The following is a 25,909-nucleotide window of genomic DNA, read 5'->3' as shown; positions in this document are numbered from 1 at the left end:
CAGCAATTGTTGCAACAAAAACATCAAAATGTTGATTTTTGAAATGGATTTTCTCCAAATTTCCACAGTGTTATATCAATAACATTATAACAATTTATATCAACAATCTCCCCCTCACAGAACTAAAAACATATCAATATTAGTAATGATTAAATATTAAAATTACTAAATATTATTGAATGTTGTTCTTCTAAAGTGTTTAATTTTTGTGTTGTTTAATAAATACAAGTATGCACCAGCATATTTTTATCTATTGTATGTATATGCACCTTTTAACCAAAAAAAACCAAAAAACACCCCCATATCAACAGCTGTGTGATCAGCACTGCTCTGCAGAATAGCTCGCCACCCAGTGGCTGAAACTTGCACTTTTTAAGGTGGAACGGAAACTTAAAGTGAACCGGAGGCGAATGTGGTGCCAACTTCAGCGTCGTAAACAGTAGAAAGTTGACCTGTTTTCTGTTCCTCGTTATAACAGTCGCCACACGTCTTTGCTACCCTGAAGCTTATTTTTATTTTTATTTTTTTATTCACCATAAACAGGACACAGTGTTTAATGTTTTAATCCTGTCCTTCGTAACCAGCAGTAGTTTTTTTTCTTTTGTTAAAGGTGACAGAGTGGTCCTGTTGCACATATATGTTAGTTATAGAGGTCTACTTACATACATTAACTTGTTTTTATGGTCAAAAATCTACTAGTTGCTGTAAACGAGCCGATAGAAATCCTCTTTTCTGACGGTGTTTTTCTGAGTGAACTTTCACCCCAAGAAGACAGAGTCTTGTGATTGGCCAGTACTATCCAGCACATCCGTTCTCAGAAGCGCAGCGCCCCCCTCTGGAACGGTGGATGCACTGCTCCTCATTATCAAAACATTGTTTTAACAGTGTTTAAAAATAGCTTCTTCACGACTCCCCGCCGCAGTCCCTTTGACGACCTTTGACCCGGAGTCAGACCCAGAGTCAGATGACACTGGCCGTTTCTCAATACCCAAGTATGCCAGTATGTACTTGCTTACTTGGAAAGTACATACTTGAGAAGTATGACTGAAGTACATACTTGCCAAGTACGGGAGTACACGAGCACGATTCTTCAATTGGAACAGCAGCGTACTTCCTTGTTCTACTGTTTGAATGGCGGGTGGTGCGAAGCATTTAAGCCTCATTACCGCCACCTACAGTGTCGATGAATGAACATATAAAATACTTTTAATAAATACATATATTGTTGTTATTTTCACATTTTGAATATTTTATACACTATATGTACTAATATGTAAATACATATACAATGACAGTGCGACTTTAATATAAATCTAAGATTCAAATTTACAATAAGTTAAACATTAATATTATACAAAAGTTCACACTTTCAGGTCAAAACGTTTGCAGTAAAAACATCATGTCAACAACAAATCCATCGATCACACCAAGTATGTAATGACGGAGCCGTCTGAGCCAGTGGATCATTTCATCAGGACAGGCCGAGGTAACGCTGCCCTCTGCTGGACACTGTGAGCACCGAGCGTCCACAGAGGTGGAGCTGATAACCTCCGACAGCGCCGCTGTCATACTATAAATACGTCAAATCTTATTACACAAACCACATGTTTGAGGCCTCATGAGGCTGATGACGTTTTCACAAGTACGGGAGTACGCACGTACACACAAGTATGGATATTGAGAAACGGCCACTGTCGCTCGTGAAACACCTCCACAACGGACGTTATTCTTCTTCTGCGGGTTCAATGTACGCAACCGGATGTGCCCGGACTAGTGCCCGGAGCAGGAGGATCTGCTGTTCAGGAGAACCGCTGTTTACGTAACTATAACGGGATTTTCAGAGATCTCGTTGAGCCCCGAGATTACAATAAAACACAGCGTTCTCAGCAGTGGCTGAACTGTTTGTTTAGATTGTTTTTTCACTTGGTGACGCATGTCTTCGACATTTCAGTAAATCTGTGATCTACCTCACGGTCTACTTCAAAGAGACTGAACGTGCACTTACCAGGATAGGGTTCACCTGATGACCAAGACACGCCTTCTCATCCTGATTTGACATTCGTGCAACGAACGACGAACTAACCTAACCTAGGATGAACTTAGTACAATAGGTCAAGACTCACTTTTACTTTAGCTACTTTTGTGCAACAGGCCCCTGGATTATTTTATTTGTTTTCCGTTTGTGTTTTAAATGTGTAACTGTCCAGTGTTTTGCATTTGCTGCTGCCTATCTTGGCCATGACTCCCTTGACAAAGAGGTTCTTAATCTCAATGGGATTTGCCTGGTTGAATAAAAAACAATCAAAAAAAAAAACTCAAAAGTGAATGTTTCGGTTTTTCCCCCAAAAGTGCTTGTATGGAACAGATGATTTACATTTATAGTGGGAAAAGCCAGACAAATAAACCATCAAACCCTCAACTCATCTCTCATCTTTTATTGAACATGAGGCACATGAAGGGACCACTTCCATGTCTCCACCGTACAATTTGGCCTTTAGTGTTTGACACCATACCCACCACCCAGAAAACAATCTTCCTTCTTCACATTAGACTTGATGCAAAGGAGCCGACCATCAAGCAGTGTGCTGATCGGTTATAATTCACTCAGTAAATAGTCAGCTATTCATTCAGTACATTTTTCCATTGAACATCCAGTCAAAGTAAAAGGCACAAATATAACTAGTGTCACACTCAAACACCATACGACCAACATAAGGCACACATTCATGAGGAATCAAATACAGAGAGAAGTTGATCTCTATTATAAATGAAAATGACATGCATCATTTGGCCACTGATGCACTTCATGTATGGTCATGTATGAGTTTGATGGTGAAAAGCACACTCGCATGCAGCCTGAACAGGAGAGTGAAATGTCAGTTTCATCGCCATTCAGTGTAAACAGTTGGTGAGAGGACTGTTGGACAGCACTTCAGTCCTGGTACAGTAGGAATCCTGAGAAAGTGCTGTACTTCCAGGTGCTGCCATAAATGGCACCACGATGTAATCGCAGCCAAACCTGGTCACCCTGGAGAAGTGGGAGGATTGCATGGTTGCTGGCCGTCTCATGATCTGGGGCTCCATCATTGGCATACGCCGACACCATCACCTCCTCATTGCGCATGAGGTTGATGTAGAGCGGCACGTTGATGGCCAGTTTTAGGATGTGGAAGATGAAGACATAGGTTCCATTGACGGGACAGGTGAAGCGGCCGATATGGGTGTCGTACATCTCCCCCAGGTTGCTATGTAGCTGGTCGAACACAATCGGCTGGTCCAGATTACCTGGAGCAAAGTTGGCAGTGCGGGAGGCAGTGAAAGCCACTCGCAGAGGCTGGGAGATCGGGTAGAGTTGCATGGGCAGCAGAGCAGCATGGTGGCTGTGGGGAGTGAGTGGGACTTCCAAGGTGGAAACTGACAGCGAATCACCATGCCCAGAATCCATAATGGTGAAGGCCCCGTCTCGGTCTGGGCTGCTCACTTGGGATGAATCACTCCAGGTTGCTTAAAAGTCAAGACAAAAAAAATGAGTGAAGATCTTGGTACACTGCAACTGTTTTTAAAGCCATTCATTTTAGGCTGAAGGTCTTTGCACTCTGGACGTGATGTGAATATGCAGGAGCAAAGTGCGGCTCATTCGGATGCGAATTACTTGACTTACAAACATCATCCCAGTGGAGCTCCATAACATCCACCCTTCATGCATCTTGTGATTGCTTTATAGTTTTTTCTTGCTTAATAAAAAGAAAGCTAAGGGACAACATTGTTCAGATTGGTACGTGGTGAATTTGTCAGAAAGAAAGCTTGGGCAAATCCACCACAGTTAAAACAAACATTTTTATATATATATATATATATATATATATATATTTATGTGTGAGAAACACACTGCGCAAGGATACATGAAAACATTCTACTGACATGATTGTCATTCCAGTAATATCATAGTCAAAAAGGTAAATGGTTGACAAAGACCAAAATACATTTTTCAACCATTTTAGTTTTTGTTTAATTCAAGAGACAAAACCAATGAGTAGATGATTGATTGGTGTGTTATAGACTATACGCAATAATGGTCAGCCAGTAAACTCTTTGCAGTCCTCTGAATGGTATCAAAAACATTGATATGAAACGTTGATTTGAGGGAAAACGTCAACATTTTAAAACAACCATCCCTTTCCAGGTATCATCCCCTCAGACAATAACTTCCTCGTCTCCTTACCACTGGAGTTGTGCCTTCCTCCTCCACGTCTGTGTTGGTATCCAGTGTCCTGGGAAAAGAACGAAGAGGATCAGAGGCATCAAGTATACTGGACAACAGAGATGGCGACTTAACGTGAAAAGTTAAGGACTTTGGACTTGACTTGAGACAATGACTTGAATCCCTTGATTGTTGATTTTATGTTTTCAGTTTATAATATTAAAAAACAGCATTGTGAGGGCCCTCACAGCCATCAGCCTGCCAAGCAGGTAGTGCTATGCCCTTGATTCAGTTTTCATGTGTTCATGTTTTCTGACTGGGTCTCTTATCTCACACCACTCCCTGTTTCATGGCAAAACAGCAGCAGCTTCCTGCCTGATCAAGTTCTTGTCCGTAGATGTGTTCAGGGCTGGTGGTCTCTTGTGTCATGTATTAAGTTTTGAGCAGATCCGTCAAGGCAGGGGCGGACTCCGGTCGGACTCCGGTCCGGATCCGGACCCAAACACAATGACATCCGGACCGAGCCAAAAATCAAGTTTTTTTTTTCCTCATAGTGATCCAAGCGAGAATTGTGTGAGAGTGGGGGCAGCGTCAGTGCTGTGCAGGGATAGATCCGCAGGTAAACCCGGCGGGTTACGCTGACCGGGAGAGAGCAACTGTGCCAGGGAACAAACGTCAGTGTCCGGGGCCGGGCTAACCCTCTTGTGGGCTAATGACTCTGAAATGTATTTCCTTTACATGCATGTTTTTATTTATTTTTTAAACAAAATACATTTTTATTATACTTGGCCAGATGGGCCAGTGAGTAAACTGGACGGGCCAGTGCCGCCCAGGCCCATTGCTGGCTACGCGCATGCCCTGAAGTCTCACAATCTGGCTCCCTGTCCAATTTCACCCTGGCATCCCTGCACTACAAGTACTGGGAATCTTAAACCCAAACTCTGTGTTTGGGTTGTTTTATTTCTGTGAACCGATTCCAAGTTGGGGGTGTGGTGATACCACAGTAAATTAGCCAAGTTTAATTGGCTATTCGAGTGCTTTTGTTGTTGTTTCAGCCAAATCAGCTGCAGTCATCAGTAAAATTCTCCTTCAAATGGCCATATCTTCCAGATTTCCATGTGTTAGACATTGATGGAAAGCTTAAAAACCAGACTTTCAGATCCATAAATAACTCAAAATGCCCCTCAGGAGACTTGTTCCTGTTTTTTTTCGATGGCTGGGCACATACGTTAGGGGGCAGTCAGAAATCTGAGAGGGGAATATTTTTCTTTTCATCATTGTTAACATCATGTCCTCCACAGACTATTTTGCATAGTCAGGTCTCTATCCCTCAACCTGTCCCACTTTGGTGCACCACCAGGAGACATAAAAAACTAGTTGAATAGCTTGACCTAATCAAGCTGTGTTTGAGTGTTTGAGTGTTTGTGTGTGTGTGTGTGTGTGTGTGTGTGTGTGTGTGTGTGTGTGTGTGTGTGTGTGTGGAGGGAGGTTGAAAACGAGCTATCACCCAAATTGGCGAAGTAAGCCAGAGCTGTGGCGCTGCGTAACTGAACATGCTGTAGAGTTGTTATTATGCACAGGGAGCATCAATTTACAGCCAGTTTTCATACTTTTTTTTTTCTTTTTAGACCAATAGTGACATCATCATTTGGTACCTGTGCCAAATGAGAGATATCTCATTTACTAAACATTCTGTAAATGTACTCTTCCTCACGCAGCATCAGACATTACACAGCTCATGTCCATGTTGTTACATGACCTCCATGTGTTTTTAAGCTCCTACTGCATATTTTAAAGGTGATATTTACTTTACAATGCAATATTTTTAGGCAAGAGAAAAAAATACCTTCATTTATGCTGTGTTATATGTGCAATTACTCCACAGTGGCAGTGGTGGAACTTAAACCTCTGGTGTAACCTAAGTTTAGTTTGGGCATGTCATTTTCGAGCAGGGACTCCAAAAAGAGGGTCAGGGAAGAAGAGTCTGATATTCTGTCAATGAAGCCTCTACATAGATTAAAAAAAAAAAAAATCTACTTACTCGAGCTGTATAGAGGAGAGGACCAGAGTCCCTGAGATGGGTCTGGGGAATGTAGGGTCCTCCTGCTGAAGAACACAAATTCAAGAAAGTTAAGTCTCAGAACCAAGATAAATTTTAGACCATGATACGTCTGAGCGGTCTAACAAAAGGAGGAAATAAAAAGCGGTGAGAAAACCCAAGAGGAAAGACAAGAGTTAAGGATAGATACCTCGGTGCCAACCGGAGGAGCGAAAGATTTGTGCCAATCCCTTGCTGCCACGTGCCATACCTCTCACAGATCCTCTGGTGTAGTAAGACTGACCAAGTCGACCCATGCTTCCACCCGAGTGTCCAGGGGAAAGGAACATTTGCCCACCATTTGCACAGTCTGACTGGTCCACTGGAGAGATGATGATGTGCACTTTACAAGTCAGACAATGTGCCTCAAAACCGTAAGACTAGGAAAACAAAATGTCTTCTTCATACCAGGCTGTGCTTCCTCTTCTGTGGGAGCAAACTCGGCTGGTGTTTGGGTGCTGGCAGTAATGTACCTGGGCTCAGAGAAAACGGCAGAGTCTGGTTTGTATTTTAGTTCACCATTCTGGGATGCATTCCCCTTGAAAACCTATGAAGGAAAATAGATGGTTAGGAAATTTGTGTGTGTATTTATAACCAACGTAAGTGTAGTTAAAGATGATAAAGTGATATCGCGCAAATATCACTTCTGACTTTATCTTCTTTTTTCTTTAAATTAGGTTTTATATCATTCATCTCAATTCCCTGCTCTGAGATTGGTGGGGCATGGCCACTCCAGCCATAACACACACTGGTGTGTGTGTGTGGTCATACCAGTCTTTTTGCACACGTGGGGACCAGAGGACAAACAGAATCTTCAGTGTTTGTACAGAGTATTAACATAATTGCTCCAGTTACATGTAAAGAAGCGACATTTTGGTGGTAGGGAGGAAATAGATAACAGTTTGAGGTGAATGTGCATACTTTTTTTGCCGATCCGTCCACATGGTATTTTTTCTAAGTGTGAAAATCTCATAACACCGGCCTCACGTTTCTGTGTAGACAGAATACCTACTTTAGGAAAACAATGAGATCATATTCCCAGCTCTCATTCATTGTCTTGTGTGAGATTGTTTGACAGTTTTACCAACTACTGTCAATGAAAAGTAACTTAAGTCAGCGTGAAAAGATACTAGATATGACGACAACACATCCTGTCTTTAGAGATTTCACACGGGGGCAAAAAAAGTGTTTAATCGTAAAATCTCTACCTCACCTCCCTCTCATACTCTCTACCCCACCTTCTCTGTCCCCCATTTTTTATTTCACCCCAGTTGGTCGAACCAGATGCTGCACATCTTTGAGTCTGGTTCTGTCAGAGATTTCTTCTTTTTTTCTCTCCACTGACGCCTAGTTGCTTCTTTTTGCTTCTTGCTCATCGTGTGATTTGGTGGGTTCCTCTGCTCTCTATAATGTGTTGTAAAGGTTTTGCCTTTACGTACAGTGCCTTGAGATAATGTATGTTGTGATTTGAAGCTATAGTATATAACATTTAATTGAATTCACAGTACTGTGCAGAAGTCTTAGGCCACCATTAGTGTTGTTTTAGCAATGCTTTAACAATAGTGGAGGACTATTTCTATTTCACTTTTCTGGAACACATTCAGAAAATATGTATGCAGTTTTCTATGTTTTTTTTTTTTTTTTTTTTTTTTTTTTAAATAAAACATTTTTCAGAAAAAAAGCCATCCTCTACAGGTGTCAAGTATTTAGCGTGATCGACCCTTACACTTCAACAATAACACAGCTCTGTTACTGGAGTAGAACCTTAATTAATGTTACTGGGAAATCCTGGGTTTGTCCTACTACATACTTGAGCATTACAGACACACGTTGCACGAGTTAAACTCATTTACAGCTCGCTAATATACAAGACCAGCTTTAAGTCGCATCACTTCATTCCAAATCCACATGATCACAGAATTTGACAGACAGAAAAAACAACAGAGCTGAAACATTTGCACAGTACTGTATATCCCGCACCTTTTTACCCAAGGACTCAAAGCATAATCCAGCCTCACCACTTACTGAATGGATGTTCTGAAACTGTGCAGACGTGAGCGATCTCCGGGTAGGGGGAGTAGAGAAAGTCTGTCCCTGAGAAGAGGTTGTGGCACAAGATTCAACACCATTACATGGGGACTGCTTCCCCGACTCAGCTATTGGTGTCTGTGGAATACATAGGAAGGTTAAAGTAATTATTCAATTATTATTATTAATATGTTAACAAGGTTAAGAATACTTGTTTACTTGAGGGTGGCTCTTCTCCTCCAGGCCAAAAGAGATGTTGGACAGTGGTGGTGAAGGAAATGCCTTGGTGTCAGCAAATTGCGGTGACTCCTGCAGAGAAGTTCCAACAGCCTCTCAGTTGTGGCATTATACATATTTTGCATGTAAACCATTGTGCAGCTTCTTACATGAGGTAGATCATTTGAGGAAAGCTCCTGGTTACATGTCTCCAGGCACTGATCTCCAGTGGTCAAGCTCAACTTTGGCTCCTTGACCCTGGCAGGGAGTGGGGTAGACTAAGGAGGGGGAGGTAGATAAAGGTATGATTCTTCCAAATGAACAACATTTATGTCACAACTTTACATTTAGTTTCACAAATGGAGAAAGTAAATGCTTACATGCATGGTTGTGGGCAGGGCATTAACTGGACTTCTCAAGTCTGCCCCCACTGCTTAGGAGGAAAAAAAAGATGGTTGTTTAAGAAATGACTTTAAAATACCATATATATCAGAATTCCAAACATTAAAATAATCCATGCTACCCAGAGGAGAGAGAGATACAGAAGGAGGTCTCATCAGTCCAGCTGCATCAGTGGGGGAGCTCTCACCATCAAGAAGTGAGTCCTAAATAGGAAAAGCTCATTTTAAAATATCCAACAGTCATTACTGGCAGGGCAGAGTAAATATTCCATATGGTTTCATCATAGAAAAATAAATGTATTTAAATTTTCTTGTTTTAAGAAAATAATCTGCCAATGGGTTCGGCAAATTTTGCTTGGCTGGAATAATTAAAATTGCCTTGTAAATCCACAACTACTTTCAGACTATTTTCAGATCATGTGCAAATACAAACCTTCAGAAAGTTGTATTTAGAGCAAGAGCAGTTGGGATTTCATGCAAAGCAATGTTTGAACTTTTTTCGAGGCAATTAAGGATAAAAGTAAACTAACTTTTTCACATTCAAATTAGACTAACTTTACTCTTGTATTGTAACAGGGAAACCAAGAAACATCTGACAAAAAAATACATTAAAAAAATCTTTGTTTGCAAGCAACACCATTCCACCTGCATGAAACTAAAGGAACCATGGATCTTTGTCATGAGATCCTCCAGGTGCTGCTTCCTCAGGATGGGGTCTTTGGGTAGGGCAGATGGAGAGTTAAAAACCCCCACAGACGTGTCCATGTGAACTGCCTGTTCAAAAAAACAAATAAAATTAGCAGTTCACATGCACATTGTACATGTACATTTTAAATCAATGGGTTTGCACTCACCATTTTGACGTTTTGCTCTCTTTTGGCTTTCCTCTCTTTTCTCTGTGGATAACAACCATCATTTAATTATTGTCCATAATCATTGTTGAACAACATAGTATGAAATGGCTATGAAAGTATAACCGTGTACAACATCAGTTCAGGCATCAACAAAGTGTCCACAAACATTTGTAAATATCTATTTTTTACATGGCTGTAGAGTTCAGGTCTCTGGTTGATTCTGAAATACCATTTGTTGAGATCACATTCACTGTCTTGATAAATAAAGTTGTTTAACAAACCCCTACAATGTAATTAAAATGCCCTATCATTTAATTCTGACTGTCACTAACCCACCTGACTACCTGGCTCTCACAGTGTGTAACAAGACATTTCACAACAGAGTATATTCTGCAGTGAAAAAAAGAAACTGCAGTCAATCAGCAATTTCCTTCAACAAGATAACCCTATGGAGGACCATTTTCTTTATTCCTTTTTTAAAATGGGTTACTCAAGCTCCTCTTCTGAGAATAACTTCCACCCAATGCCTGATTTTATAAAATGCCAAGAATTGGGCTGAAATTTGAGTGAGGGAGAGAAGGAGGAAGGGGAGAGTGGGTCTAGTAGTGAATCAGTTCTAGCTGTGGTGAAACAATCCTCTCAAACGCTCACATCAAGTCCCACGTGGCGGAGAAAGACAACAAAGTGCCACCTCTGGTGTTTTTATAAAAAGGAGCGTGACTGGAACAAGCCTCGTGCTGATCAGACAAGAGGGTGAAGCCAGTGATGCAATTGTGGACTACAACCATGTTTGCATCGAGTGGAACCGTTCAGTTTGGTACAGTACATACAGTACGTGGGTTTGATTCCCGGTCTGGGAACTTTCTGTGTGTAGATTGCATGTTCTCCCCGTGTCTGTGTGACTTTCCTCTGGGCTCTCAGGTTTCATTCCACCATCAAAACATGTATGAATGTTAGATTTGGTCAGGTTGGCCCGTTGCCATATAGCGGCTCTGATCAACCTTCCGCCTGACTCCATCTGTAATTTTGGTTGCATAATGACAATAAAAATCCTAAACTAAAGCGGCTCCACCCAGGACTGTCAGCTGATTGGCAGAGACTTTGCTGTTCTTTTTGGCCCTTCTTCAACGTCAACGCTCGTAATCCATGTTTTGAGACCCTATTGTTTTATTGCGTCATGTTCGATGTCGTGGCACCAGTATGATGCCACGCTACATATCTTGCAGAGCCGTTCATTGGGTACAGCCCTCAACCCGACTACAGACGCTGCTACAGATGCAGACATGGCGAATGAATGCTAATTTCAAACTTCAGGCACCCTAAACTCAAACAACCTTTATTGTTTGTCGTTTGAAAATTTCAAGAAATGTCTTCGTCCACATGAAACCCCCAAAGGCATATGTGTAGTACATGTTGCGGATATTTGACTATTTTGTGAGTCGACCAAGGATGGAGTTTCCTGGAGTCCGAGATGAGTTAAGTTGAGAAGCTTTATTGGAAGCAGCTCAGATCTCAGGAGAACGGAGACAACGCCGAACATAAACAAGTGTGTTAACAGTCGGGCATCCTCCGTCAGTCTGCCTGTGAGTCCCAGAGTTAGGATATTTAAAGATGCTTTCTCTGTCGATACATGGAGCTGACCTTGGGGAGGACCGCGCAGTTGCGTTATCAGTCGTCTGCCCCAGTCCGGTCAGGATTGGCAAAAATATGAAGAGACGAATTCTGTAGACAACAGACTGGAGCCAGTGCTACACCAAGGCTGCTGTGATTAGATAGTCGCGGCACGCACCGTCCTGAATTGTTTCGGCTTGTGCTTAGGACTGGGAGCTGATCACTTTAGAGAAGGCCGAATAATGTTTTTCCCTTACAGTACATATGTCTGGACTGTGTGTGGCAGTGTCACACTGCTAATACATCATAAACTCTGTTTACAAATTATTATTATTTATTTTAAATAAAGTTTTATTCAAATAAGTATATATTACAATGCATGCAATCACAAACGGAGACAGAATGTAGAAAGCTATGGTGATTAATGAAAGAAAATAAAAGTTATCATAAAACAGACCAAACCATCTCCAAACACTGAGCAAGACGGTAATGACAAAGATGTGAATCTGGTGGGATTATGACATCATCGTTAATCCAAAGTAACGATCGACTGGATGAAAACGCAAGGGTGGCGTTTAAAGACTTACCCTAACCCCAGGACCCATTTTCTGCGCTTTTCCCAAAACACTGTATCCATTTGAATAAAATGCTGATCCATTTAAAGTCACTTTCATTGTATGTGTGAAAACAATGGCTCCGTCTCTCCCTTTCCTGAAGCGTATGTATATGCATCAAAATTATAAAATAAAAATGGCTACGATAGAAACCTTTGATATTATACATAGAACTGTATTTAACATAAACTTAAACGTATTTTATGATTTAATCATTGATTCTGATTCTGAACTAAAAACACATAATGCTGCTTCTGTAATGGGACTAGAGTGCAGTACCATAAAAACACATTTGCTAAAGAGTATCATACTATCTCAAACCAGCATAAAACTACTCGTTAATTACTCAGTTGCTAGAATTTGTGTAAATAGTCAGAAACAATTATTGATTTGAGAGTTATTTTATTGATTAGGAAACCGTCTCCTGCTTTGCCCATCACTAGTTTGCATTGCGTATAAAACAACCTCATGACAGTTTTGCGCAGGCGTGCTATGCCGACCCCTCCCATGGTGAGGACGTACTGGACAACAACGTGCCTGATACCAAACCAGGTAGAGTAGGGCCGAGTAGTGCTAGAACTGTATAATGGATGAGTTCCATAAGTAACTCAGGAGGCTAAAGAGTATCTCACCTGTTTACAGTCAGCAGTCAGTTTCCTGGTGTTGACTGGGACTTTGGGGATAAAAGCTGCGGCCCCTCGCCATGGTTTGTGAAGTGCATTATGTTGCGATTTGGGTTGGTCTGGGACCTCCATGTCCCAGCAGTCAGGAGGCTCCTGCTCCTTCTTGGCCTGAAAGTCCTCCTTCCAGTTCTGGGAAGGAGGCTCCGTGTCAGTCTGGTGGAGTCTGTTGAAAAACTAACATATCACCAACAGTATCAGTGGATTCTGAAAACCATATAGAAGTTAAAAATAAACTGGAAAAAAAAAAACCTGGACACCAGTCTTACCTCCTCAGAAACTTTGTTTGGTTTTGACTTGACCATATCTGACAAGAAAAAGAAATATTGAAAATTCAGTTTCTGAAAAGTACAGTTTAAGTGAATGGCTGAACTCAGGTATGGTGATTGTCCTATTAGTATAGTATAGTATAGTATAGTATAGTATAGTATAGTATACAGGGGTGTGGACTAGAGGCCGATATTGCTTTTTTTTTTTTTACAATGAATTGCAGATGTTGCACCAAGCCTTGCCTGATGTTGGCTCAGTAAAGTGCTACCACACAGGGTTGCCTTTCTTTTCAGCCAAAAACAAATTGAGTATCTAGTGCTTATATCATCAGTTAAATTTATAAATTAAACAAATCTTTTTTTTCGACATGAAAAAAAAGTTTCTTTTTTTTAAAGGCTGAATGTAAACATTACATTGGAAACACAAAATAAAACATTAATTAAAAATTCTTCATGCTTCAAAGTATAAATTGATTAAGAACCTATGAAAATTTCATGGAACATAGAGAACAAGGGTGTGTGCCCCTCATCTGGTGCAACATATGCACTTCAGTGCTCTCCAGCGTGAACAATAATATATTGTTGTTTTCAGTGTGTGCGCTGTGACGTTTTTTTCCACTCCTGCTGTTTGATCAATCGGTGTTTTAACTGTGTTTCGTGAACATCAGAATGGTTTATATGAGCTTCTAGCTGACTTTCTGACCTTTCTGTGGGTATGCAGCATGTCTGTGTTTGTTAAAGTTAGATATGGTTTTATGACGCTTTTGACGCTGCCCCCGATCCCGGGGCAACCGTGAAGGAGAGGTTGTTAACACTGAAGGAGACGAAGACAACTGAAGCTTGATTTTTTCTCAAGACCGATCTTAACAAACTGGTAGCCACGTATGTTAGATCACTGCTATAAAACTTTTTTGTATTTGTCATTTGTCCATCTCACAGGGTATGTCAATATGATTTAATAGTCATATTAACGACCTTTCTTCAGTACCACCACCAGTTTCGCAGGTTGCAAATGTATGTATTAAATAACAACACCTGACTGCCCTGCTGACATTTCTATGTGATGTTCTTACTGTTGTGGCTGCCTGAGTCAAGTAACAGCTCTGGAGTCTTGTTGGGTGGAGGTGGAAGACAACTGAAGTACTTGCAGTTCAACAGCCTGGTGAGCTCCTCTTTTAACAGCTTAACTGAAACAGAATGACAAAGAAAGACAGTTTTAATGTGAAATTCAATCACTGATGTCAAAGGTTTATTTAATCATTTCCACTTTCTTGCCTGTAATGTGAACTAGGGCCGAGTATCGCTGAATCGATTAAATTCCAATTCACAAGGTCTCAATTCGAGTCGAGCCATGATTTGATTCCAATTTAATTAGGAATATTTTAGTTACAATAGCACTCTTGGTTATGAAAACAGAATACAACATTTACAGAATTAATGCCGTTTGTATAATTGCTGTGTCGGCGCATTCGCTCCTTGGATTTGAATTGGTCCTAGAAAGTCCTTCAATTTGATGTCAACCAAGGTGTGGGACGCTAAATTACAAAACATGAAGAAAAATAACACTTTTTGCAGCAATTATACAAACATTCCTCACAGCTGGCACATGGAGAATGTGTGTTTACATTAACAACATAATCCAAAGCTGTTACATTAATGTACCTTTAATGTCACATGACCAGGACACTGAATTTTTCCTAGCATCATTCTTTCAATAAGCTAAAAGCAGATTTCTTGCAAACTCTGCACATTAACGAAGTGCAAAGCGCATACATAAGTGTTACTTAATATTAAATACAATAGGAAAGGTCACTTATACCTTTGAATAAGTCAATTTAAACTGATGTTTTGTAGGAGGTTATATCGTTCACTGTTGCCAATTGCAAATAAACACACGCGCTGTGTTTATTCGAAGGTCACGGGCCAGTTTTTATTAGAACTTGATAAACGTGGTGCGCCGCAAGAAGGTGGAAGAACATACTTTACATTTCGTTTATTTGTTTTTCGTGTGCGTTTGCAACGTTGCTGCTACTTTGCAAAAAGTGTTATTTTTCTTCATCTTTTGTAATTTAGCGTCCCACACCTTGGTCGACATCAAATTGAAGGACTTTCTAGGACCAATTCAAATCCAAGGAGCGAATGCGCCGACACAGCTTATAATAGGCGACTTGAATTGCTTTGTCAAGTTCAGAAGCTTATAAAAAGGATCTCAAGGACTCGTGGGAACCCTGGTCATTACTGCTCATCTAATCCTCGACTTGTCTTGTGGGGACAAGTTCTTCCAAATTAAATACATATTCAGTGACCAGACATGTCTTGAGAGTTGCAGAGATAATACTTACATGTGGATCCAGCCACTGGTTTGTCTTTCCCCTCCAGCAGGTCCAGGAACACCAGAGCTGCCTGATCGATCTGCTCCACCACACTACAACAAACGGCCAAGAGAGGACAGGTTCCATGCAAGCATTAGGGGGCAGTCAGAAATCAGAAGGGGATATTTGATTTTTTTTTGCCTGAAACTGTGTTTTTCTCTAAGGAATAAATTGTTTAAATTGTCGGTTGCAGTTCCCAGTCATCCAGGTCAAAGTCTTCTTCAGTAATTACCTCTTCTAGGCTTCTTCACTTCTGACTAGTTAGTGAGAAAAAAATCAGTATTTAACCTCTTCTTCCCTGACTCTCTTTTTAGAGTTCCTGCTTAAAAATGACACGGCAAAAGTAAATAGATTACATCTCTGCAATTACAAGCTCTGTGTGAATTATTGTCATAGAATCAGGCCCCAGTCTCCAAATGTGTGTGAATCAATTCATTACCATGTCAAAAGGACACAATGACGTATGACGCATTTGTGCTGATATTCCCCCTTCTCTACTCACAAAGCTCTAATGACCAATCAGACCGGGAATAGTCCCCAAAGCATGCTGGGAAATGTAGTTCTTCATTAGACGCAATTTTGTAGTGAAAAAGCTAAGCATACGGGATGCAAAAATATTCAGTATTTTACTGAACTGCTCGGTACACCCCTGTTCGGTTCAATACGCAACGGCAAACAGCTGTATTTTAGTACGTTCCAGCCTATAAAAACATATTTAAATACACAATGCTGCGTGTTTAGATCCACTCAGGAGCAGAGACATGAGAGCAGTGCCGCTCTGCTCATGCCGCCTTCAGAGCCAATCAGCGCTACACATGCAAATGTTGAGCGCTGCTGTCTGAACTGCGCAGAAACAATGGCGAGTGAAAGAGACTCTGAAAAAAGGAAGTTTGAAGCGGCACCGTCTCCGTTTAAAGGGACACTGTGTAGTATTTATGGGTTTATATGACCCAAAATCCACTTTTTTATACATATTATGTGCTCCTGCATTGTCTAGTCGCTGTATAATAGTTTTTGTTTCATTTTCGTAGTGTTTCAAAAAGTCATGTAAAATAACATGGTCGCGGGCCGCGGTTGCATAGCCACTGTTAGCAGAGAGACGCCATGTTTCTACAGGAGCCTGTAAGGACAAACGCGAGAGAACAAATCAAGCGTCTCTTTACTTGTAGCGGAAGTCCCGCCTCCTCTCTCTCCGCTTCGAAAGACGACGAGGACGACATTTGACCTGCTGAGGATACCGTAGCGCTCAGGGAAGGGAGGGGGTGAGCAGAGGAGCAGTTCTTTGTTGTAAATTTCAGCCTCTCCTCTAGATGGCACTATAAACTACTTACTTCACCTTTAAGTCCGCTGTGTGAGATTATTTTTACAACGCAATATTGCCTTTGCTAGTCTGAGCAGTTTTATATTAAAATATCGAAACCGTTACTGTGGCCCCAAAACCGCGATGCATACCAACTGTGGGAAAACTGTACCGTTGCATACCTACTTAGCGTACAGCCTAGTTTCTTTCTTAATTTTTCTCACAATCAACCCAGTGCAGCCTGCATTTTTCAGACAGACATCTCAGCTGGAACTGAGAACAAACAAAGTTACACAGTAGCTCAACTAAATCGAGCACAAACAAACAAACAAACAGAAATCAAACTATTTGTAAACATTTAGCGCAGTCTCATTCAACTCAGTGACCTGTTACACAGAATTATCCGATACCTGATCTGCCTATTTAGTCAACATTAGTGCTATTAATATTGGATTGGTGCATCCTTTTAACTGTCTGTGATATACTGCATGTTGTAAAGTTTAATTCATATTTATTTTTACATATACATTCGTCTTTAGCGATATTTGGAACATGCTGGGCATGTTGCTACATTTAGACGCAACCTTCCGGCGACAGGATCTGCAGATCGGACGCCCACTAGGTCAACCTGCTCATTTTTTTTTTTTTTTTTTTTTAAATAGTGGAAATGGTCCCACACTGCGGACTTGGTAATCTGTCACACCTACCAAACATGCGCACTACTTCCCTCGGCCATTTTCCAGATTTTTCACTTGCCAGGTAAGCTGAATGTGTGCGATAAGCTGAGCACACACGCCTCCATACACACAACGCAATTCCTCTCGACTTGTAAGGGTTACCACCAGCCTCACCAGATAACTTCATTAATCAAAATTCTTGCAGTTATCCTAACATGACATTAATAACCACACTAAATCTTAAAACCGGTTAATCCTGACATCCCCAATAACAAAACATGAATGTGTAAATACTGGTTTGCTGACATCTGAGAATGCTTTATACGACCAATACTGACATTGCTCCATTAACATTGTGCATTCCCAGTTTTGTTTATTTGCTCCTACTAAATGTTCTGCATCGATACATAGTTAAGAGAAATTACAAATCATCTAAGACTCAAGTTTTTCTCCAAACACTTAATTCAGACGGTGTTTAAAGCAATTGCTTAATAGCCCAACAATCAAAACACATTGGGTTTGAGCTTTAATGCCAGTTTAATTACACTCACGTGAATTGGTCGTCCCTTTCGACTCCCACCAGGGTGGCGAGCTGACTCAGGCTGTGCAGCTGCTGGGCAGGGATGTGTGGCGCCTGGTTGTGTCCAGCCAGCAGGTCTTTCCTGATATGCTTGTGCTGCAGGCTGTGGAGAAGATGCTGTAGCTGAAGCACCATGCTCAGACGTCTCTTCTCCACCTCTGCCTTTGCCACCTGTTCCTTCTTCAGTGCCTTCTTCTGGGCTCTCAAAAGCTGCAGGAGCAGAATGAAAATATGGCGTTCATAAATTGATTTGAGAAAACAGCAGGTGTGTATTGACCCTTTCAGGATGTGCTGGTGCCTGTCCACTTAGATGAGTGATTATTGGTGCCTCAAGGTTTCTGTATAATGTAAAGTCAAGCAATGCAAAGAGAAAGCAGCACTACTAAATCTGTGGCATAAAGAGACTTGACCCAATCACAGGGAAGTTCAGCAAAGCAGGTGCTCCTATTGGTTGTTCTACTACACCTACTCAGAACACGGGTCTGTTCAGTAAAACGATCACTACTCTGTCACCAGCAACAAGCGTGTATGCTGCAAAGAAAATGAGTCTTCAAGTGATAGTTCAGAATTTTGGACATAAGACCTATTTTCTAACTCGGCCGGTGTGATGGAGACGTTTTCAAGAAATTTCATCCAGTTCTTCTAGTTGCCGAGTTCGCTGATGCTATGGTTAGCGCAAGTCAACGGTACAGGTTAGCACGGCATTAGAAACACTCATACCGACTCCACAGTGCACCCGAGGCAAATCAATTGTAACGGCAGTCTATCGATGTACATATCTGTGTTGATAGAATAATATTTGAAACAAAACTAACGTCGCATCGCATGAATTTTTGAGGGACTACTTTCTCAGCAGCAGTGGAATCAGTCCGCCACTGCTGGAAGTATGACGCGCTGCTGCTGCTGCTGCTGCTGCTGCTGAGACATAAATCCTTCAAATTGCAAGGTTGGTTTTATTTCAAACATTCTAATCAACACAGATATGACGAACAAAATAAAAGTATAAATAGGCCAATTTAATTTGTTGCTTTAAGATTTCGGGGCCGTCTCCACTGCCCCCTACCGTCTGTTAGCAGAAAACCAGCCTTGCAAGATCAGGGCTGCCAACATGTAGACCCTCAGAATCAGGAGGTCTTGCAAAGTATATGTTCACACAAAAAGCAAGAATTGCGTCACAGCCCAACACTCACCCTGGATGTAAGTGCAGAAGAAAGGACCGTCTGACCAAGCGCAAGGCCACACACACACAAGTTAATATCGGAGCGCTTTTCTTCCCAAATTGCATGAATTGAAAACACAGAAGTTTGTAAAATTGATGTTGACCGGCATGGACATAGATCCACAGCTTGTGTTCGGCAGATCTGTTAGAGAGGGGAAGGCAGGGTGGAGCATCAGCAGGGAGTTTTTACTATAGCGAGTATAAAGCACTAGATAAATGTGCCAAAGCCATGGGATGACCAGGAACCAGGAACATTATCTCCATTGTCACTCCTTACCTAGTGAATCAGACACATCCATGAGCAGACAGCGTGAGTTGCGTAAAGACATAAATCCCCGTAAACCTGACGCTAATACTCCACTCCATTTCTGCTCATAGTATACCATGTGATGTACGCAGTTGTCGGCAGTAAAGCGGCAGCTTTGTCAAACGTTTGATCCGTCACCGCTCGACACGTTTCATTATTTATTTTTTCTTTGCATGTCGTCTTAGACGTGCTTTTAGATTTGGCTCCTTGTTTATTTTAATTTGTACCGTTGAATATGATGGTAAAACATTTTTCTTTGTGAATAATGAAGTTATTTTTTCACCCTGCATGCATTTGTACACCACAGTTCAACAGTAAAGACTTGAGGAAGGAGGCTGAATAGTTACTGAGTTTTTTTTTTTACTATACAAGTTAGATTTACACAATACAAATGATGCAGTTGTCATCAGTAAACAAAAAAGCTCTAATTCTGAAGTGTTTATCAACCCTTTCTCCAAATTAAATCACTTTTCATCTACAAATACTGTAATGGAGGAACACTAAGGGCTAGAAAATAAACCACAATGTACATGAATTTAAAATTTGAATAGTAATAATCATAAAAAGAAAAATCAGACTTATTATAGTTCATCATGAGCATCAACATTATCTTCATACAGTACTGCTTTTCAAGAGCATCTTCAGCAGGAGTATCTTCTGATATCCAGAACAACACGGGCAGGTAAAAGACGATGGTCTTTCCCCAGTCTCTCTGGATCCACAGTTAGGTGATGTTACCGTCTGCAAAACAATGAGCACAACTTTAGCGGATCAAAGTATCCGTTCTTACAGTAGCGTAGATGTAAATGAACTAAAGATGCTAACATTAGCTCAGCTGGCATTACATATAAACATGGACAAATGTGGTCAAAATAAATATAAAAATACTCACTTTATATTCAGGCGGCCGTTTATCCCGTTTCCTTCATCCACCGGGCCAGTGACCACTACCACCGTGCCTGCACCAGCGCTCTGGCTCCGGGTGCACACACCTTTTCTGGGGGAAACCCTGTTGTGTTGCCTTTTCCATTCGCTTCATCACGTTTCATGATTATTGATTTTTATATTACTTAATTTATCTGAAATATAAAATGTATGATAATCATCGTACATTGTACATCACCATGTAAGGTGCAGTTTTCTGTAGGTCTTTTTCCTCAATGATCGAGGTTTGACCATTATAGATCAGAATAGTCAGCGCAGGTGTCTTTAACCCTTGTTCTTCATTTTGAGGAAGGTTTTTGCTCCCGTGTCACGTGATTTGTGACCTCGGCTGTGAGCGCCTGTGATGCTCTGGTGTCACAGGTTTCATTACATGAGACAATTTGTCAACAATGTGTCCTTGTTGACCTGGAAGGTGGAATTCATGAGTCATATGGTAGAGAAGAGATGTCTAAAGAGGGGTGAAGTTATGATTTCTGATGTGTAGATTACAATGTTTAAATTCTTTGTATCAGTCATGACTAGGTTTATGATTTATTGTGTATTTTTGTTTTGTGCAATTTGATTCATGGTTAAGTGTATTTTATTAGTTGAGTGTAATGTGTTGGTTTATTGAGGCTCTGTGCTTTACATTAAAATTAAACGGACGGATCTCACTCGTGCCTGATGTCTGTAAAGTAGGTAAATATACACACCGAAATGGCATGAAACGTAAACAAACGTGTACAAATACTTCTGTGTTACAGGACAACTTCCAGTCCTATAGCCGGACATATTATCTGAAACGACGCCGTGATGCGTTGACGATGTTTAAACAATACCTGGTGCAGCCCTAATGAAAGGGTTATTTCAATTAAGATGTATTAATGTGTCTAAGGCTGCAGTCAGCACCGACTTTGTGACAGTACCTCATTCATCCACACTTTCAAAGTGAAAATTTGCACCAAATAAGCAAAAATCCCTGTTCACTGAAGTGCTTAGACAAATGTGTCTAATCTTCTTAAACTTGGGCAAACATTGTTTATACAAATAAGCATTCTCCACCCCCATTATTTCCATCAGATCTCTGCTTCACAACAGGAAAAGTACACACCCATTGTCAGTAAGGAAATGTTTACAGATGGTTGGTCATCATCTAATCCACAGGAGGATAAAGCAGTAGATAATGGATGGATAGATAACAGAAGGATTGAATATATTCTGACACAGAAGCCAAAACAATCAATTTAAACAAAAACTCACACTCTGAGTCAAGTTGTCCAGGGTTGTGTGCAGGTCCCGAGCAAACAACAGATTATGCAACACCTCTTCATACTTTCCCACAGCAGCCTGGCAAAGAGAAATATTAGAAAATGCAGTTGCCACATGCAAAATTTGCGAGATCATATAGTTTCCACGACAAAGCCTGGTCTTACCATTTGATCTTTGTTTAGTGCCTCACCCTGGTTCAGCCTCTTCTTATAATCTTCCAGTTTCAGCTGCAGTGCAAACAAAAGTCAGATTAGCACGGTATACATCAGAATTTCAAATATTTGCTTTAAAAAAATATATAAAAAATAAAAATGCAAATTTCTCAGCATTTCCATCCACTGCTGTAAAGCAAATATTGGGGGTTCACAAAGATGAGCAGTGGGTGGCCTGATGATACATGGTGGCATTTTTAGATTTGTAAAATTAGCTTCTCATACCACGAGTGAAGGAAATAGCTTTTTCCTTTGGTGATTTTAATTATTGTATTTAATTGCTTTGTTTAACTTAATTTAAGCATGTAAAGCACTCCAGGGCAACAGGGGTGTTTTTAAAATGTGCTATATAAATACATTTTAAAAGCTGCTTCACTTTCAGTAGATTACGTAGCAATTAAAACTTCCACTGGAACTTGAGAATGAAGGTCAACACTGATCTGTTAAAGCTGAACTATTTGAGATTTTTCATCCCAATACAACATCTTTTGAGTTTTTGTGATCTGTGATGGTTAAATGGCTCGTTGCAGGGAGATTGGGGAATGTCTCCATTTCCCCAAATGTCTGTTAACAGAAAACCAGCCTTGCAAGATCAACCACGTTGACCCAGAGTCCTCGGATTCGGGAGGGCTCCAAGTCTTGGGTCGAGAAACACAAATTGCCAAATTGGGGGGCAGGGAGAGAGATAATAAACAATAAACCAGTTCTCAATAGGTACTAGGTAGGTCAAACATTGAAAACTATTACAGGGTATCTGCCGTTTTCAGCAAGTCAAATTTAAGACCTTTTCAATGCCACCTTAAATTAAATTTAAGACCGAAAAAACTACAAATATAGGTGATAGTTGGGGAGATACCACTGTATTACAACCCAAACATAGCATGTGTGTCATTCAATGAGACTCATTCAAGTTTACTTTTTGTGTGTTTATTATCACCAATTGCTGCTCTCAGGTCAGCGCTAGTAGCAGTGCAGACCACTGTAACGATTACCATTTATATCAGCACCTCTCTACATCTCCTTCTACAAGTCCCGCGAGAAAAATAAAAACAATTATAATAGAAATAATAGTCTTGTCCCGAAAAAGTTTCGGGACAAACAATTATCATCGTTTGTAAAAGTAAATTCTCACGTTCACTAAATACTCGCTCACGTCGGATTGCACCATTTGCAATTGTTCATAAGTGTCTCTGATGTTCACATCACTCTGACGACCACTTGTGTTCACATTATTAACAGTTTCCCATCATCACCACTAAGTGTCGCCAATTGAACAATAGCTGTAGAAACGTGCGTACGCCAGCCATGAAGTTGGCGTGGACACCGCACATTTCCACCGTCATTTCAGTTTGTCAAGAAACACAATCACGGACCATGTTACATCTACAATGCATCATATTTGTAACTTGAATAAGTAATATATACAGAAAGTGATTTCGCAAAAATGTTACGGAGTAGTTACCTTATTTTTTTACATTATATTTGGTTACATTTATTCGGTCTGACAGTTACATCTGGCCCTTTGAGGGCAACCATTATGCTGATGTGGCCCTCAGTGAAAATGAGTTTGACACCCCTGGTTTAGGAGAAGTATCTCAAATTTGAGCTCTCAGTTTCAACTGTGAGGAACATTGTGAGGAATGTGAAGACCACAGGAACAGTTCTAGTTAAGGCCTGAAGTGGCAGAACAAGAAAAATCTCAGATAAGCAGAGGTGAAGGATGGTGAGAACAGTCACAGTCAACCCACAGACCAGCTCCAAAGACCTACAACATCATCTTGCTGCAGATGGTGTCACTGTGCATCGTTTAACTATTCAGCACACTTTACACAAGGAGATGCTGTATGGAAGAGTAATGCAGAAAAAGCCTACAGTAACATTTGGTGATGGTTCCATCATGCTGTGGAGCTGTGTGGCCAGTGCAGGGACTGGGAATCTTGTTAAAGTTGAGGGTCGCATGGATTCCACTCAATATCAGCAGATTCTGGAGAACAATGTCCAGGAATCAGTGACAAAGGTGAAGTTGAGCCGGGGCTGGATCTTTCAACAAGACAACGACCCTGAACACTGCTCAAAATCTACTAAGGCGTTCATGCAGAGGAACAAATACAACGTTCTGGAATGACCATCTCAGTCCTGAAGACCTGAATATTATTGAACATTTGTGGTGTGATTTAAAGCGGACTGTCCATGCTCAGAAACCATCAAACCTGACTGAACTGGAGATGTTTTGTAAAGAAGAATGGTCCAAAATACCTTCCTCCAGAATTCAGACTATAATTAGAAGCTATAGGAAGCGTTTAGAGGCTGTTATCTCTGCAAAAGGAGGATGCATACAAATCTTTTGTAGTGCCTAAATGTATGCACATGTCTAATTTTGTTTAAATAATCTGTTAATCATATAAACTTTTAAACATTACTGTGTTTGTCTCCTATATGATATATTTACCTGAAATGTATTATCCAAACAACCAATGATTTATGAAGGAAAACCATGAAAATTTACAGGGGTGCCCAAACTTTTGCATACTTAATGTTGTTGAACTATTGCTGTAGAAATGTTTTATTTCTGTACAAATTTGGGCTACCTGTCCACATCATAAATCATATTCCAGGTTAGTAACATTGAAGGAAAATAGTCTTGTCCATGCTTTTTTCCTGTACCATCATGTACATTTACTCTGGTATTAAACTAAATATTTAACCCTTTAACACAGACGGCACGTTAGCGCAAGTGCATTAACGTAATTACGCAATGGTTTGTGCCATCTGAAAAATTCCAACTTGTTCTGAAAGCTGAGAAGTCAAAGCCAACGTGCCTGTACATAGTTTACATTGTTTTAGGACATTTAATAAAAAGACTCAAACAAATGTCATTTAAAATAGGTTTTATACAGTTCAAATGTGTTCGTGTACATCTACCATATTTTTTAAATAATTGTGAATACACTATTTTAACATGCAGTAAATTGTAAATAATATATTGAATGTTATTCTTCTAAAATATATTTTAGATGTGTTCATTTTACACCAGATGTGTAAATATACCAGATATTCAGGATGTTTTGGCTGATTAGGGCTTAAATCAGTCAGAAGTGTGATTCAGGACTTTGAACTGTAGAGGGCAGCATCACAGCTCTCATTGTACAGTCTACCAGAAATTATTACAAGAACCTCCGTCATGTCTTTTAGTAGTTTGTCCCAAGGGAATTATCGCGATGGAACCTCAGCACTGCTGCCTCCACTAAATTTGCAGCTAAATTATCTTCGTAAATTTCTGCACCTTCAAACATTTCAGCATCTTTGGCTGATGGTGTAAATAGCCAAGCTGGTTTATTGAAAACCAGGACGTGATCCATAGATTCAAACTGACCTGTTCTGCAACCAGCAGTGGCTATTCAATATATTTTTACATCCGCAATACCCGCCCCTGTGAGAACCAGAATACCACATCCTCGTTTTCAATCAACCGCTTTATAAACATCTTACCTTCTTTTTCTCCAAGTTGCGGACTTTGTGTCTGAGGCAGATGAGGCCATCGTCGATGTAGGTTTCATAGCCGTAGTAGGCAGTGGAGACGTCAAGGTTGAGCTGCAGGCCACCAGGGGAGCCCATCTTGGGGAAACCGACCATCGCTGGCTCTTCCTGTCCCTCACCACCATCCTGCGAGTGTTCAGGTGAGGGACTACGATCCAGAGTCGGGGAAGGAGACCGCTGCACCATGTTGAGCTCTGCACTAGACAGAGACAGACCGTGAGCCATTTGGTTTATGTGCCCTGCTATACTGCAACACAGAAGACGCTGTTGGCTAGGTGTCATGGAACATAACATTTTCAATGTTTACTCATCACAACATTACACATTTAAACCGAAACACTGGAACTTCTCACCCTTAACCCAAACACCAAGCAGGCTGAATTATACCCACACAAACATGATTCACAGACCCGTCGCATCCTGGAAACCAAGGTCAGCAGCTGCACAGACAATACTTAGAGCACCACGAACACCAACTATGAACTATGCAAACTTTCTCATGCTGCTCTGACTCATCCTTGACTTGCCTCTGACCAGTTG

General features: G+C 40.8%; 1 protein-coding gene across 1 annotated transcript; it reads right to left on the bottom strand.

Moving 5' to 3' along the window:
• Positions 1 to 2,932: 2,932 nt before the first annotated feature.
• Positions 2,933 to 25,555, bottom strand: caprin2 (caprin family member 2; the record flags this gene model as incomplete). The annotated part of the gene is made up of 19 exons (XM_083907116.1): positions 2,933 to 3,504; positions 4,223 to 4,271; positions 6,243 to 6,304; positions 6,451 to 6,621; positions 6,708 to 6,846; positions 8,325 to 8,465; positions 8,547 to 8,636; positions 8,714 to 8,821; positions 8,924 to 8,976; positions 9,067 to 9,148; positions 9,590 to 9,718; positions 12,656 to 12,880; positions 12,973 to 13,010; positions 14,046 to 14,159; positions 15,315 to 15,397; positions 17,873 to 18,111; positions 21,612 to 21,698; positions 21,785 to 21,847; positions 25,322 to 25,555. 19 exons carry the CDS (start codon positions 25,553 to 25,555, stop codon positions 2,933 to 2,935), a joined length of 2,679 nt encoding a protein of 892 aa, XP_083763242.1.
• Between the last annotated feature and the right edge of the window lie 354 nt (positions 25,556 to 25,909).

This window comes from Microchirus variegatus, assembly GCF_963457635.1.
Source record: "Microchirus variegatus genome assembly, chromosome: 20".
Taxonomy (NCBI): domain Eukaryota; kingdom Metazoa; phylum Chordata; class Actinopteri; order Pleuronectiformes; family Soleidae; genus Microchirus; species Microchirus variegatus.
This window is presented reverse-complemented; position numbering and strand designations above follow the sequence as displayed.